The sequence below is a fragment of the Lacerta agilis genome, chromosome 17, assembly GCF_009819535.1.
Source record: "Lacerta agilis isolate rLacAgi1 chromosome 17, rLacAgi1.pri, whole genome shotgun sequence".
Lineage (NCBI taxonomy): Eukaryota > Metazoa > Chordata > Lepidosauria > Squamata > Lacertidae > Lacerta > Lacerta agilis.
Window position 1 is genome coordinate 35,004,786 of NC_046328.1, and position 16,784 is coordinate 35,021,569.

At 47.2% G+C, this 16,784-nt stretch overlaps 1 protein-coding gene across 1 annotated transcript; it reads right to left on the reverse strand.

Annotated features, from left to right (window-relative positions):
• Positions 1-853: 853 nt before the first annotated feature.
• Positions 854-13,045, reverse strand: LOC117039118 (intelectin-like protein). Its single transcript, XM_033136150.1, has 8 exons — positions 12,950-13,045; positions 11,266-11,330; positions 8,748-8,912; positions 7,451-7,698; positions 5,239-5,397; positions 2,910-3,030; positions 1,938-2,041; positions 854-1,124 (listed from the first exon to the last, which is right to left on the reverse strand). The coding sequence occupies exons 2-8, from the start codon at positions 11,324-11,326 to the stop codon at positions 972-974; spliced, it is 1,011 nt and encodes a 336-aa protein (XP_032992041.1). The 5' UTR covers positions 11,327-11,330; positions 12,950-13,045; the 3' UTR covers positions 854-971.
• Between the last annotated feature and the right edge of the window lie 3,739 nt (positions 13,046-16,784).

The following is a 16,784-nucleotide window of genomic DNA, read 5'->3' on the forward strand; positions in this document are numbered from 1 at the left end:
AGTAAGGAAGTCACACACAGGTGGAGGGAAGACACAGGGGAAGAAACAAGGGGGGGAATGGGAATGTGAAATTGTAAATCTATAAATGCAATGTACAGGTGAAACTCGAAAAATTAGAATATCATGGAAAAGTCCATTTATGCAAGCAATTGTTTTCATTAGCTGCTGGAGTTTAATATATGAGATAGACTCATGACATGCAAAGCGAGATATGTCAAGCTTTTGCTTGTTATAATTGTGATGATTATGGCGTCCAGCTGATGAGAACCCCAAAGTTGAAATTGTGAATTTGGGGTTCTCGTCAGCTGTATGCCATAATCATCACAATTATAACAAATAAAGGCTTGACATATCTCGCTTTGCATGTCATGAGTCTATCTCATATATTAAACTCCAGCAGCTACTGAAAACAATTGCTTGCATAAATGGACTTATATGAAACTAATATATATATTATATATTAGTTTCACCTTTTAAGTTGAATTACTGAAAGAACCTTTCCACAATATTCTAATTTTTCGAGTTTCACCTGTATATGTATAAAATTCCATATACCAGTATATATGGCAATACAAAATTATTAATATTTTTTTTTACAATTTTTTAAAAAAGAAAGAAACAGCTTTGCAACTCAAACGCAGGGCTGATCTGAATTTCCACCCCCTTGTGACAAATGCCATCCCTCCCCCCAAACAGCGATATTCATTCTGTTCCCCCGCAACACTGTAAGCAGACTGCTTGGTCAGAATGGAACCGCGAAAAGATGAAACTAGAATTCGTGGGCAGTGGCGCGATGCTTTAGCCCGCGGATGTCTTGAATTGGATGGGATTGTGCAAGAAAGACTAAGACTCGTATGAACCAGGCGACTGTATTAGCCTCGTTGACAGGAGATGAGATTTAGCTGGGGGGAAACGTCCTTATTGTCCAGTCTGAAGCTCTGGCGCTCGGAGAACCAGCAGCGGTCTTGGACTCAGCGGTAAAAGATTAGCATTGCAGACTCCAGCAGCTCTTTCGAAACGCTCCAGCCAGTGTGGGTGCCGTAGCCGTCCCATTCGAAGGCGGTGTAGTCGCCGCACTGCCGGGGGCTTGCTTCCGGAAAGTACCCCCCTCCACCGACACAGAACTGGGGAAAAGAAATTTGGGAGAGTCTTGCTCAGAACTGGGAGTGGCATCACTAGCGGAAAAATGGACCTCCCAAACTTATCCTGCCATAATAATAATAATAATAATAATAATAATAATAATAATAATATATTTATACTGCACTCATCTGGCTGGGCTTCCCCAGCCACTCTGGGCGGCTTCCAACAAAATATTAAAATACAATAATCCATCAAACATTAAAAGCTTCCCTAAACAGGGCTGCCTTCAGATCTCTTCTGAAAGTCTGGTAGTTGTTGTCCTCTTTGACATCTGGTGGGAGGGCGTTCCACAGGGCGGGTGCCACCACCGAGAAGGCCCTCTGCCTGGTTCCCTGTAACTTGGCTTCTCACAGTGAGGGAACCACCAGAAGGCCCTCGGCACTGGACCTCAGTGTCCGGGTAGATCGATGGGGGTGGAGACGCTCCTTCAGATATACTGGACTGAGGCCGTTTAGGGCTTTAAAGGTCAGCAGCAACACTTTGAATTGTGCTTGGAAACGTACTGGGAGCCAATGTAGATCTCTCAGGACTGGTGTTATGTGGTCTCGGCGGCCGCTCCCAGTCATCAGTCTAGCTGCCGCATTCTGGATTATTTGCAGTTTCCAGGTCACCTTCAAAGGTAGCCCCACATAGAGTGCATGCACACGAAAGCTCATACCAAGAACAAACTTAGTTGGTCTCTAAGGTGCTACTGGAATGATTTTTTTTTGTTTGTTTCTAAAACACATTCAGTTCGTTTTTTCTTTGCTAATGTAGCTCCGTCCCGGCTCTCTTTCCGCCAACTTACAACTCACCGTCTCTGTGTTACAGCCGGTGGCTTTGATCCCAGCGCAGAGTGCCACAGCAGCTTTCTCGTGATTGAAGACCCGGAACTGGATGTAGCCAGCGACAAATTCACCTGGAAGGACAGGCGGGGGGCGGGGGGAAGAGAACATAACTCTTGGTGACTGATAGCAATTGACAGCTTTCTCCTCCTCCGTGAATTTGTCTATTCCTCTTTGAAAGGCATGGGGACATAGCTCACACCCGCAACACATATATAAAACAACCTGAAGCCTTTTTACTAGGTATTATAGGTACAGACATTGAAAAACAGGACATTAAACTTTTCCAATACGCAGTGACTGCAGCTAGGATTTTGCTAGCACAAAGGTGGAAACAAGAAGAAATACCGACGAAAGAAGATTGGACAGTGAAATTGATGGAATATGCAGAATTGGACAAAATGACGGGAAGAATCCGGGAACAGTGGGACCAGAAATTCATCAAAGACTGGTTTAAGTTTACGAACTATTTGAAAGACAATTTGCAGTTGAATACGCTAATAGGACTTCAAGAAGCTTTGTAGTTAATGTGTAGAAATATTATTGTAAGTATGGTAGTTAGAGTATGCATGAGATTTATGATAATGTAAGCAATGGTAGACTAAAGAAGTATAACATTAAGATATAACTCTGAAAGCCATATGGAAGGTCTGAGGGAAGTCATGGCTATGTTAGCCAAAATTGGAAAATGAATGTGAATGTATGTTTTATTTTTTTGTAGTAGTATAGCATAAAACAATAAAAATCATTTATAAAAATAAAAAATAAAATAAAACAGATGGTGCACATTAAAGCACACAGCTTCTCTCCCCCCCCCCCCAGAATCCTGGGGGTTCCAACTTACCCCTCCCTGAGCTACAATTCCCTTAACAAACTAAAGTATCCAGGATCCTTTGAGGAAAATCCATGTGGGTGGGTGGATTCAGACCAGAATTGACTTGCCTCTGGCATTTGGAGAATAATAGAAGGTTGTTTGCTGTGCATTTCCGGTGTCGTAGACGACAGGGACAATGGGGCCATTATTAGCTGGGCAGCTGCCAAGGCCAAACTTGACTGGGTATTGCTGGAAAGAAGAACAAATGGGAAAGAAACGAGAGAGAGAGAGAGACCTTGGCCTGTTCAACTTGGAAACATACAAGCCTGAGCATCAAATTTGTTTAAAGGAATATAATTGCATCCTCCTCCTTGTGTCCCTGCTTATTTACTTATTATTTTTATCAAATTTAAGGACATAAGATCCTGCTGGATCAGACCAGTGGCCCATCAAGTCCAGTATTCTATTCTCTCAGTGGTCAACCCGATGCCCCAATGCAGGAAACCCTCAAGGAGGGCCTGAGTACAGGAGCTGTTCTCCCCTCCTGCGATTTCCAACAGCTGGCATTCAGAAGCATCTACAGGCTCCAGACGGAGGCTGAGCTAGCTGCTCCGGCACCTGGAACAGTGCACATGCTGTGTACCCGGGAGTGGGGCCATGGGGGCGGGGCGAGCGTCCCAGGGGGGCACCATGGCGAGCATCCCAGGGGGCGAGCCGCTCGGGGGGGGTGGAGCAAGCCCATGGCGGGCTGCTTCCTGGGTGGGTGGGTGGAGCTGTGCCACTTTGCCAGTAGCCTTCCTCCCTTCCCTATTCCTTTTAATAGCTCGGTGGAGGCTTCCCCCCTGAAGCAGCCCGGGAGCAGGGGGCCCGCAACTCCCAAGCCTCCCCAGGCTGTCAAAATGAAGGGGGAAGGGAGCAAGGCCGCCAGCAAGGCGGCACAGCTCTGCCCCTTCCACGACAGCTCAGGGTAGGCTTGGGAATCGCGGGTGGATGGCGCGCTGAATGTCGCCAGGTCCAGTGCGTCCATTAAGGCGAACTAGGCAATTGCCTAGGGCGCAAAAATGGGGGGGCGTTGGCCAGGCTTGGGCGGGTGGGACAGGCTAGCAGCAGCTTCTCCGCTACAGTGGAGAAACTGCTGCTTGCCTCTCAACCACCCCCCGGCTCCCGCTAAAGCAGGCTTTGGCAGGGGGCGGGCGGCAGGAGAAACTGCTGCTTGCCTCTCCACCACCCCTACCTCCCGCTAAAGCAGGCTTTGGTGGGGTGGCGCCAGAAGGTGGTCTCGCCTAGGGCGCAAGAAGCCCTAGCACCGGTCCTGAATGTTGCCCCCCTCAGTGATGACACCCGGGGAGGACCACTCCACCGTCCCCCTTCCTACGCCCTTGCCTCCAGATGTGGGGGCAGAATATAACCATGGTGGCCATCAATAGCATTCTTCTTCGTGAATTTGTCCAGTGACCTCTCTAAAGACATCTAGGTCGATGGTCATCACTGGGCGCGAGTTCCATAGCTTTAACTAAGTGCTGAGTGAAGAAGGACTTTCTTTGGCACTTCTCAAATCGTCCAACCTTCAGCTTCAATGAGTTCCGGTGTAACGAGAGGAGGAAAAACTCTTCTCATTGCATTTTCTTCAGGTCGTGCATCATTTTACACATTTTTCATATGTTTCTTACTCACTTTTCCTCTAGATTAAAAAGTCCGAAACTCCTCACAGGGGAGTTGCTCCACACCCTTAATCATTTTGGTGGCCCTTTCCTGAACCTCTTCCAATTGTACAGTATCCTTTTTGAGTTGAGACAACCAAAACTGTACACAGTGTTCTAGATGTGGTTCTAGATGTGATAGATTTGTAAAACAGCTCTTCTTCTTCTTCTTTGGCGATCACTCATAGTCAAGTAAGATTGTCTTCCATAAAGACGGTTTTAACAGTGAGTCTGTAAGTGACTGTAGAGCCCAATTCTGGATCCACACGTCCTTCCACAGTGGGGACATAGGTTTCCGGGCGGGTGTTGATCACAGTGAGGGTTTGCCAAGCGTGCCTTCCTCTTAGCACGTTTCTCCCTTTCGTCCTGAGTTTGAGTGTCTTCAAAGCCCATGACACCTTTGGTAAAGGCTGTTCTCCAATTAGAGTGCTTGCAGGCCAGCGTTCCCCAGTTGTTGGTGTTTATACTACATTTTTTGGGGGGTATAACAGCATTATGATATCGGCATTTTTAGTTTCCGTTCTTTCCCTAATGATCCCTAGAATGGAATATGCCCTTTTCCATGTTTTTCCTAACATGGTCATAACAGAGGGCAGAGTGAAGCTGTGACGGGATGGGAACCTGGACCTCTGAGATCTACATCTGAGGCCTTATTTGGAAATCTCCTGCTCTCAAGCACACACCACCACCTCCTTGTGAGAGGTCCGGGCCAATTGAGGCACTGAATAGTGACTGTCCATTCAGCCACATCAATTACCTGATAAAGCCTGAGAAGGTTCCCTCCTTCTACGGACAAGAATCCGGTCTCGGTGTGATACCTCAAGAAGGCAGAGTCACGCCATTCCCTCATAGGGGTGTTGTTTGGCACATGCCAGATGGCCATATCCTTTGCTTGGAGGTCATAGTAGCCTGGATTCTGTAAAGTATCAGAGGAGGGTTGGGGAAACACATATATTTAGTCAGGGCCTTATTCTGCAATCAGAGTGCCTCAATGGTGGATTCATACTGGACCATCCACACAGGGGCGTCGCTAGGGGGGACGGTAGGGGCGGTACGCCCCGGGTGACAGGGGAGGGGGGGTGGCAAGCGGCGGTCCCTCCCGCCACCCCGGGAGCAGCAGCGCACGGCCGAGCGAGCACCCCATCCGTGCAGCGCTGCTGCTCCCGGGGTGACCGGCGGCGCATGGGGAGTGGCAGGAGGGGCCGCCGCTTGTCACCCCCACGCGCCGCCGCTCGCTCCGTCGCCCCGGGAGCAGCAGCGCACGGCCCGACGACGGAGTACACCTGCGTGACACTTCGCGCAGGCGCACTCTGTCGTCGGACCGCCACTTCCGCGGCCCACTTTTGAGCCGTAGAGGTCGATCCAATGGGTAGATCACTGCCAGGTTTTTGTTGTTTTTTTTTAAAGTGGGAGCAGATCGCAGTCTCTTGGGAGTTGGACATGCCTGTTATAGGGAATGCACTGGTTGAAAAGGAAGCAGCATGTCTGCGTTAAAAAAGAAGAAGACGACATTGGTTTTGACCTAAAAAGTGCTGGTTTTGACCAATGCAGTCTTAAATGGCTCAGGTTCACAATACCTCGAGGACCATCTCTCCCCATACGAAGCGACCTGCATTCATCATCTGAGGCCCTTCTTTGTGTGCCTCCTCCTTGAGAGGTCCGGAGGGTGGCAACAGGGGGACAGGTCCTTTTCTGCAGTGGCTCCCCATTTGTGGAGTGCTCTCCCCAGAGAGGTTTGCCTGGCACCTTCATTATACACCTTTAGGAGCCAGCTGCCAGGTGAAAACGTTTCTCTTCAACCAGGCCTAGGGCTGATTAATATCCTATGACCTTTTAAATGTGTTTTCCAGGGGGGCGGGCGGTATTGTTTGTTCTTGTTTTTATAATGCAATTGGTGTTTCTATCTTGTATTTTTATGCCGTGAACCACCCTGAGATCTACGGATAAAGAGTGGTATTAAAATTTTAATCATCATCATCATCTTCTGTGAATGAGAGGCTTCAGGTCAATTTTTCCATACGAAAACCAGACTATGGCTGGCGTCTGCCTGCCTGTATGTGTGTGTGTAGAAAGAGCACCATCTCTTATCTTGTCCACAGGTTAAGGTAAAAGTAAAGAACCCAAAGGCGACTATGGGGTTGTGGCGCTCATCTCGCTTTCAGGCCAAGGGAGCCGGTGTTTGTCCACAGACAGCTTTCCGGCTCATGTTGCCAGCATGACTAAACCGCTTCTGGTGCAACGGGACACCGTGACGGAAACCAGAGTACACGGAAACACTGTTTACCTTCCCGCCACAGTGCTACCTATTTATCTACTTGCACTGGCATGCTTTCAAACTGCTAGGTTGGCAGGAGCTGGGACAGAGCAACAGGAGCTCACACGGTTGCGGGGTTTCGAAACGCCGACCTTCTGATTGGCAAGCTCAAGAGGGATAGTGGTTTAGACCACAGCGCCACCCGCGTCCTCAAGAAGGTCAAGAAAGGTAACAGAGCATGGGTTGGCAAACTAAGGCCCATGGACCGGATCAGGCCCAATTGCCTTCTAAATCCGGCCCGTGGACCGTCCGGAAGTCGCCACGTGCATTGCCAGCGAGTGGATCGCCAGTGCGTGTGTTCTTTCCCTCTCCCTCCTTCTCCCCCACACAACAGCAGTTAGCGGTGCCTCCTCCCTCCCTCCTCCTGGCTTCTCCCTGCCCTGCCTAGAGGAGGAAGGGGGCTGGGCTTTGTTGGTGCCAGCCCCTCTCTGGAGTCCTTTCGCACACTGCTCATCGTCCCGCCACCGCCAGCCCCTGCCACTCGCAAGACACAGGGGCCTCAGCCCCTCTCCAGAGCCCTTTCGCACAACGCTCATCATCCCTCATTCATTTTTTTTCCTTCCAAAATATAGTCCGCCCCCCCCCACAAGGTCTGAGGGACAGTGGACTGGCCCCCTGCTGAAAAAGTTTGAGGATCCCTGTAACAGAGCCTCACCTTATAGTCATCACACGTTGAGCCCACAGCCGTCCCAAAGGTGATGTTATTGGACCAGTTGCCGTCTCCACTTGGGTAATTGCCACTGTTCCCTTGTTGACTAGACCAGCGGTCTCCCAGGGTGCACTTCCCGTAAATGTTGTTCTCGTGGATGCTGGCCACCAGCGTCCAGCCGCCTCCGTTGGTGGACATGTCACAGAAGGTTTGGTAGATCTCACCATCCTCCGTGCTCAGGAAATACAAACCATCTGCCGATGAACCAAGCAGGCTATCGTTATGGCCCTCACTCCGTTGGCGGCATTGACTCTGATCACGTTTTTTAATCCGTGCCGTGTGTCAGGCGTGGAGAGTCCTCCCCTCCCTTCGGTAACTCCACAGATAAGAATTAATGAGCATTTGGTATGTTTGTGGTCCTTTTATTACAGCATCAAGTCTCAAGCACAAATATGCAGTTCTCCGCAAGGAGGGTAGTTGGCTGGCAATCATTGGGTAGGCAAACTAAGGCCTGGGGACCAGATCCGGCCCAATCGCCTATTAAATCTGGCCCATGGACAGTCCAGGAATCAGCGTTTTTTTACATGAGTAGTCCTTTTATTTATAATGCATCTCTGGCTTATTTGTGGGGCTTGCTTGGTGTTTTTACATGAGTAGAGTGTGTGCTTTTATTTAAAATGCAACTCTGGGTTATTTGTGGGGCATAGGAATTCATTCATATATATATATTTTTCAAAATACAGTCCGCCTCCCCCCCCCCCACAAGGTCTGAAGGACAGTGGACTGGCCCCCTGCTGAAAAAGTTTGCTGACCCCTGCTCTAAATCCTCCCTCCTCCCTCCGCAACAATTAAGGCACCAATGGGAAGTTCATCCCTCCCTCTGCCTCTTTTGCTCCATGATACGTTCAAACCTCTGAGCCCACAGTGGGGGAGGATCCCCCACACTCTCATGTGGCGTCTCGGCTAGCTGCGCCCTCCCTTCTGGCTCCCTTGTCATTATCTCGTAACTGGGTAGCTCCTCCCTAAGCTGTTCAGCTCCTGTCTGTCTCTCTCTGCTTCTGAACACGCTGTGGACGGTGGGGGGGGTGACCCTTCCCCCTACAGCTCTCCATCGGAGAGAAGCTGGTCTGCCTTAGAATGCATTCCCCAGTCCTTGTTTTCAGACCATTCCCTGACACTGCAGTGAGCACAGAATCATAGGATCATAGAGTTGGAAGGGACCTAAAGGGGCATTTGGTCCAACCCTCTTGCGTTTCATACGAAGAGCCCTTGTTCTGGCACATCTCCTTCCTGGCTTACCTACCTGGGGCTCCTTCCAGAGCCGTTTTGATTTCCTTGCAGCTCCGGGGGAGGGTCTGGAGGAGGTTTGGAACCAGGCCCTGCTGGTTCTGGAGGCAGCTGGCATCTTCCCATTTGACCATCAGCTTGAGGATGTCTCGTTTCAAGGAGTTGATGCAACCGTCCGTGTCTGCGCAGAAAGGGCTCCTTATTAGACTCAGGAGAGGAAAGGTGGAGTGCTTTTATTGGGGAAAGGGGTGGGAAAGTGTCTTGTGGACCTCTCAATGTAAAGTCCTCTGGGCGGTCTTATTTCATGCCACCACCATGACAAATTCTCATAATCCTGCCCCACATCCCCACCCAATTGCCAAACACCCTCTCAGTTTAGGATGTCTGATGAAGAGGAGGGTCAGACACTGAGACCTCTATGCCTAAAGAATCACTCCCCCCCCTTAAAAACAATCTGATGTTCTTCTTTGTGTCCCACCTCCAACGAAGGTCCAGGGGTTGGTGGCAAGAGAACAGGGCCTTTTAAGGTAAAGGGACCCCTGACCGTTAGGTCAAGTCGCGGACGACTCTGGGGTTGCAGCGCTCATCTCGATTTATTGGCCGATGGATTCATGACAGCTTCCGGGTCATATGGCCAGCATGACTAAGCCGCTTCCGGCAAAACCAGAGCAGCGCACAGAAACGCCGTTTACCTTCCCGCTGGAGCGGTGCCTATTTATCTACTTGCACTGTGTGCTTTCGAACTGCTAAGTTGGCAGGAGCAGGGACCGAGCAACAGGAGCTCACCCCATCGTGGGGATTCGAACCACCGACCTTCTGATCGGCAAGCCCTAGGCTCCGTGGTTTAGACCACAGTGCCACCTGCATCCCTGTAGTAGCTATGCTGTTAAGGGAATGTTTTCCCAGGCAAGTTTTGACTGGCGCCAATTTCATCACCATTTCAATACCAGGCAAAAAAAAACAAAAACATTTGTTTGTTTTCCTAGGCAGTTGAGTAGCACCAATGACATTATGTGGCATTCTTAAATCTCCTTTCTGTTTATTTTATTATTTTGTTACTTACCTTGATTGTAATTCAATTTGAGGCTTTTTTAAAATCTCCCTATATAGAGCCATATGACTGGAAAATCCCAGACATTGCTGGGTGGAAATTTCAATAAAACAATGAACAGGAGGGTGGCGATACAATGGCTACTGCAATGGACACAAGCAATAGGTTTTCTTCCAAAAGAGAAGAAATGAGCACTGAACCACTGAGCCAGTGTGGTGTAGTGGTTAAGAGCGGCAGACTCGTAATCTGGTGAACCAGATTTTTTAAAACTGTGTACTGTATGTAGCTGTTAGTCAAAGAAGAAATTGCTGCAGAAAGGGAATGATGTTTGAGTCATCGATGGGTGATGTGGGAATCTCCCCTGAATGAATGTCCTATCATCTACACCAGCCTTCCTTGCCATGGTGCCTTTTAGATCTGATACACTCTCCTAGAGGCTGAGGCATTTTTGGGCCCCCAAGTGTATTTTTTTTGAGAGGGCTGAGGTCCAGCAGCCCTCAGACTTCAGACCACCGCCTCTGAATCTTAGTTGCTGTGGCTTGACACTGGTGTGGAGAGCCAGTGTGGTGTAGTGGTTAAAAGCGGTAGACTTGTAATCTGGGGAACCGGGTTCGCGTCCCCGCTCCTCCACATGCAGCTGCTGGGTGACCTTGGGCTAGTCACACTTCTCTGAAGTCTCTCAGCCCCACTCACCTCACAGAGTGTTTGTTGTGGGGGAGGAAGGAAAAGGAGAATGTTAGCCGCTTTGAGACTCCTTCGGGTAGTGAGAAAGCGGAATATCAAATCCAAACTCTTCTTCTTCATCTTCTTCTATATTACAAGTGAATTACAAGCAATTGTTTAAGATAAAACCTATTTGGAAGAGGAACTGCTTTTGCCATTTTTATGGACATTTACTGTTTGTTTACAGATAGTTGCTTTGGTGATATTATCTTGTGGCGAGGGCGGAGATGTCGGCAGCCTTTTGAAATGTCTGGAAAAACTGGGTGTGTCTGTGTGTGTGTACAAGCGGGTTTTTTTTTGCTGAAATGTTTAAGAAATTGCTCCAAAACTTTAAGGGGGGGTTGCGAGAACTTTGGTCAATAAACTTTGGTGCTGATGGAGGCATTCTATGTCTTGCATATGTGAGAGAGAGAGAGAGAGAGAGAGAGAGAGAGAGGGAGGGAGGGAGGGAGGGAGGGAGGGAGGAAGGAAGGAAGGAAGGAAGGAAGGAAGGAAGGAAGGAAGGAAGGAAGGAAGGAAAGGAAAGGAGAACTGGGATGGAGAAGAAAATATGTTGTTGTTTTTTGTCCTTTTGGAGGGCAGCTGTCTGTGAGAGAGTGGTCTTGAAACATAAGGTATTGTGTCCCTTTTGTTGGTTCAGAAGCGGAGAAGGAAAGGAGATGTCCATGGTTTTAGGGAGGAAAATTGAGGCAAGATAAGCTTTACAAAACATCCCGTAGCTAATTCTCCCCTCCTCCCCTATGAACATACACAGACTTACCACACTCCAAACCTTTTGGGAAGACAAACACACAAAGCAGAGTGGCCACAAGCGCCTTCATTCTTCTGCGTGGGAGAGATCAACAGTTTATTTCGTGAGAATCTCTCTTCACTACCTACAAAAAGGGGGGGGGGGTCTCTCAGGCAGAAATCCACATGAACCTGACCTTTGGATGGTTTGTAATACAAAAATACAAAATAGTTTGTAAGTAAACTATTTTTAACTTACCAAATGTGTGATCTTTTTCTATGCTGGGGGAAGAGGGGACCTTTGGAACTCACTTTAAAGACCACATTTTAAGGGTCTAGCGGCCTTTATTTCCACGCTTGACTTTGCTGAATATTTTGTGACTATAAAAATCTGCTGAGGTTCTCTCGCCAAAGAGTACTTGCCCCAAATGTGGTTTTGGCATATATATATATGCACCTCAACAAAAACTGCAGTGTCAACAATTCCAATTTCCTGATTCAGTCCACATTCCAAGGCAAACATACCATATTTACACTTTCTGAAACAATATGTGAACCGAAGCACAGCCATCCTTTGAAACTGGCACTGAATTTTACAATGAAGTTCTCCAGCCAACAAGTGTATATACAAATCGATTGCATATGTGTAAAAGGTAAAGGTAAAGGACCCCTGGACAGTTAAGTCCAGTCAAAGGCGACTCTGGGGTTGCGGTGCTCATCTCGCTTTACAGGCTGAGGGAGCCAGTGTTTGTCTGCACAGTTTTTCCAGGTCATGTGGCCAGCATGACTAAGCAGCTTCTGGTGCAATGGAACACCAAAAGCAGAGCAGTGCACGGAAACGCCATTCACCTTCCTGCTGGAGTGGTACCTATTTATCTATTTGCACTTTTTGGCGTGCTTTCGAACTGCTAGGTTGGCAGGAGCTGGGACAGAGCAACGGGAGCTCACCCCCCCCCCGTGAATATTGCATGCCCCCCCCCCAAAAGCATTATAATTCAGGAAACAACTTTGTGTCTGTTGGACATATCCATATGTATGTGGATATTAGGAGAAATTTGCACTAAAATGCTGATAAATTTTCATGAGCACATTTTTTTTAAAAAAAATGCAAGCCAGTATGGAAATTTGGTGAAACGAACTTAGGGCTGAAAACATCAGGAACAGTTTCACCTATTCCTGCTCCTGGATGATTGGCGGTTGCACAAAAATGTTTTCAGACTTTATTTTGGAGCTGCTCCAAAGTTCTTTGTTCCAGTTGCAAAAGCGGAACTGTCCCCAAGGCCAAGAGAAATGCCTGTGAAATAAATCTGGGGGAAAGAGAGCAGACTAACTTGGGGAGAGGTCATTTTATTACAAACCCAGGCCAATATTCTAGAGGGCAGAGAGAAGGGGGGATTTTCAAAGCAAGAGAAATTTTGTTGTGGGTGTGGCGTAGACCCCCCCCCCTTCAGCCAGACAGGACGGCTAGGCTGTTGCAACTTGTCTCCAGACCACAGAGTCACATTTGAGCTTCCTGCACGCCCTTGGGGAGGTTGGTGTCCAAGTTTAGGAAGCCTGAGAGAACTGAGCCAGTGATTCTCATAGTGGGCAGTAGCAGCCACGTGCGGGGGGGGGGGGGGCAGTGGGATTACCATGGGGTCGCCAAGAGGCAAAGGGGATGATACGTGGGTAGGTAAGAAACCCAATTAATGATAGTGAATGAATTAATAGCTCACCCTTTCAGCAGCTCAGCTTGTTTGGAGTTTCTAAACTGCAGGTTTCAATGGCGGCCGTGGAAATGGAAGGAAAGGCTCTGGCATTCTGCGGACTGTCCCCTGCTTTAGACAAATGGACCTTAGTCAAGGATGAGGAAATCTAAGCAGGTGACCAGCAGTGACCTGGGCTTGTTGGCACACACAAGGCAAAAGGGCAGTGGATCGACTGCAGAAGGAATCTTTCTTTCTTTCTTTCTCTTTCTTTCTTTCTTTCTTTCTTTCTTTGTAATTTTTCCTTAGAATATTCCTTCCAGGGCTTACCACCTGCAAATTCTGCTACCAATCTTTCTAACCCAGTGGTCCCCAAAGAGAAGGGTACAGCCTCCTGCGGGGAAATGAGATTACCTGGTGGTGCTGAGAGCTAAGAATGGTGCAGGGGGGCACTGGAGGTGTAAATGTATATCAGACTTTGAAAACCTCGTATCAGTGGGTCACGTTCATCATTTTTGTTAAACCGATTAAACTACGTAGTTTTAATTGGATTTTTTGAATAAGCATGCAATTATTTGTTACTGTTTTGAATTTTATTGCCTTGCTTCTAGTGGGCGGTGCAAGCCACTATTCTAAATAATGCTTCTTATGGATTATTATCATTATCATTTTATTTATTAAATTTGTATACCACCTCTATACCCGTAGATCTCAGGGTGGTTCACAACATAGGGTAGGGGGCACTGGGGATGAGTTTATGGAACCAAGGGTGCCGGGAACCAAAAAAAGGTTAGGGAGCCACTGAGCTAATGTGCACATAAGGTCTTTGTCCACACAAGAGCTCATGCAAGGAGAGCTGGAGGCTGCTGGGAAAATATTTCCATTCAAACACGTAGGTGCTGGGCCAGTAATATGGGTGGGTGGGTGGTAAGGTAAAGGACCCCTGGACGGTTAAGTCCAGTCAAAGGCGACTATGGGGTTGTGGTGCTCATCTCGCTTTCAGGCTGAGGGAACTGGCGTTTGTCCACAGACAGCTTTCCGGGTTATGTGGCCAGCAGGACTAAACCGCTTCTGGTGCAACAGGACACCGTGACAGAAATCAGAATGCACATGTTGTGTACTAAGCTTGGATCCTAGAACAATAGGCAAGTAGGATCCTAGAATGCAACAACTGATTGGCTTGCAGGAGAAGACCAATCAGGCTCCGGGAGGGAAGCATAATCAGCCAATCAGACGGGACTCATTGTGTAAATAATGTATATAAAAGCCTGAGGGTTTTTTTGGGGGGGGCAATTCAATCACTGTTTTACAAGCTGCAATAAAGTGCATGAAATCACTACAGGACCCCAAGTTTATTTCAGCACGGAAACGCCCTTTCCCTTCCCGCCACCTATTTGCACTGGTGTGCTTTTGAACTGCTAGGTGGGAAGGAGCTGGGACAGAGCAACGGGAGCTCACCCCATCGCGGGGATTCGAACCGCCAACCTTCTGATCGGCAATCCCAAGAGGCTCAGTGGTTTAGACCACAGCACCACCCGCATCGATATAGCTATTGCTTATTATTGTAGTTTCTAAGCGTTGTACAAGAGTGATATAGCATAGAGTCAGTGAACATGAACCATGAATTTTGTGTGACCGTGGTAGCATTTCGTTTATGCAGCTATTTTGCACAGAGTTGGTGTTGTTTGCAATTTAATTCAATTTCCTGCCCAGATCATCTGTCGTTCTGGCTGCCAATTTTTCACTACACGCCTCCAAGCAGTTACCGGTAATTAACTTCAGCACGCCCTCTTGTGGGTCTTTGGTTTAAAACACTTTGTAGAGTGACCCACTGCTGTAGCAGAGTGGACTTCCGTAGCTTTAGAATCACAGAATCATAGAATTGCGGAGTTGGAAGTTAGGAGGAGTGTCTGAATTGGATATACAGGGATTCTCTACTTTCTGACTTCATGCTGGACACCCTGTTTGTATGCATTTCATTTTTCCAACGGAAGAGGGGAGACACCCCCCCCTCTTTAAGGCAAGTTATTTTTAGCTTCACCTGTTGCAAGCCGGGCGCTTAAAGGAGCAACAGATGACAGGAAATGAAGGCTTCAAAAATAAATGTATTTTTAATGCCAAACACTTGAGGATTAACGGAGGCCATACAGAGGCAGTTCAGAAGCGAACGTTGTCAATGCTGGAGACAGGGTTGGAGAGAGCAGAATATGGGAAGATGTCTCATACCCAATCATTGTGACGTGACGTGGCTTGAAGGAATCAAAATCTAGGACGTCACCACACACACACACACACTCATTCTTCTCCCCCCTTGAAACTTTAGTTTCCGGGTCATTCCACACCAAAGCACATGATTTTAATACTTGACCGTGCTCTCACAACTCAGATTTTCTTCCAAAAAAATTATGTGTAGATACCTATGAGATAACCTCAAATTAATTTATTTATTTTTTAGATTTATTGGTCCAAAATTGCGTGCAGGAGATTATTATTTTTTGAAAATTTCAATTTCCGCATGATTTAGGCTAATGCAATTTCTGCATCAGTTTAGAAAAAAAACTCCTGTTTCGTTTATTTTTCAACTGATTGGGCTTATTTGGTATCAAAATAAAGTTAAGAGTGGTCTCTTTCAAAATAAGGTATAAAAATGGTATTAAGTGCCACAGAAAAGGGTCGCCGACCATTCAAAGTGAATTTTTGTCATTTTATTCCCGCTAGGTTCAATAAGCCATAGCGCACAAACCACAACTAGCACATGTTTCATACATTTTTCTTTTTTCTTTTGTAGAATGGGCTAACCATGTACTTGTTATGTTTTAAAAATAAGGAGGGTGTTTTTTGTGGTTATAAAATAAATTGATTTTGAAGGGGGGGAAATACAAAAAATTATATTATTTGTACAGGTTTAAGGTCGCTTTGAGCCTGAAATAACTCACACATCTGTGAGAATAGTTAAAATTGTACCCTCTTAGGTTGCAATGTCATCTAATATAGTTTAAAAATTAAGTTTCATTGATAAAAACAAAATACGTCACAGAGCCCTTGTTCATTTTATTGTGTATAACACTTTTGCAATGATATGGTCAAAGCTATTTTGTTTCCAATACATGTGATATGGACAATGATGGACCAAAAAATCTAAAAAAATTAATTTGAGGTTATCTCATAGGTATCATACACATAATTTTTTTTTGAAGAAAATCTAAGTCGTGAGAGCACATTGCACGAGGTGATTTGGTGTGGAATCACCTTTAAATGGACCATCAATAACTGATACCAGTGACACCATCAGCAGATCACATTCACCGTCTCCTCGGACAAATGCAACCTCTCTTAAAGTCTTCAGCTTTAATATATTAATCATTCCCCCTCTTTCTTATTTATATCCCTTAATAATTTCCCAAAGTCCCTCCCCGATCAGATCCAATAGATTTCGATTAGCACAAGTTATACGGGCCTAAGGTTGCAATGCACACTTCACCAGTATTAGAGAAAAGGTGTAAAGGGACCCCTGACCATTAGGTCTAGTCGCGGACGACTCTGGGGTTGCGGCGCTCATCTCGCTTTACTGGCCGAGGGAGCCGGCGTACAGCTTCTGGGTCATGTGGCCAGCATGACTAAGCCGCTTCTGGCAAACCAGAGCAGCGCACGGAAACACTGTTTACCTTCCCGCTGGAGTGGTACCTATTTATCTACTTGCACTTTTGACGTGCTTTCGAACTGCTAGGTTGGCAGGAGCAGGGACTGAGCAATGGGAGCTCACCCCATCGCGGGGATTCGAACCGCCAACCTTCTGATCAGCAAGCCCTAGGCTCTGTGGTTTAACCCACAGCGCCACCCACGTATTAGAGTGGTCTCCCTCATA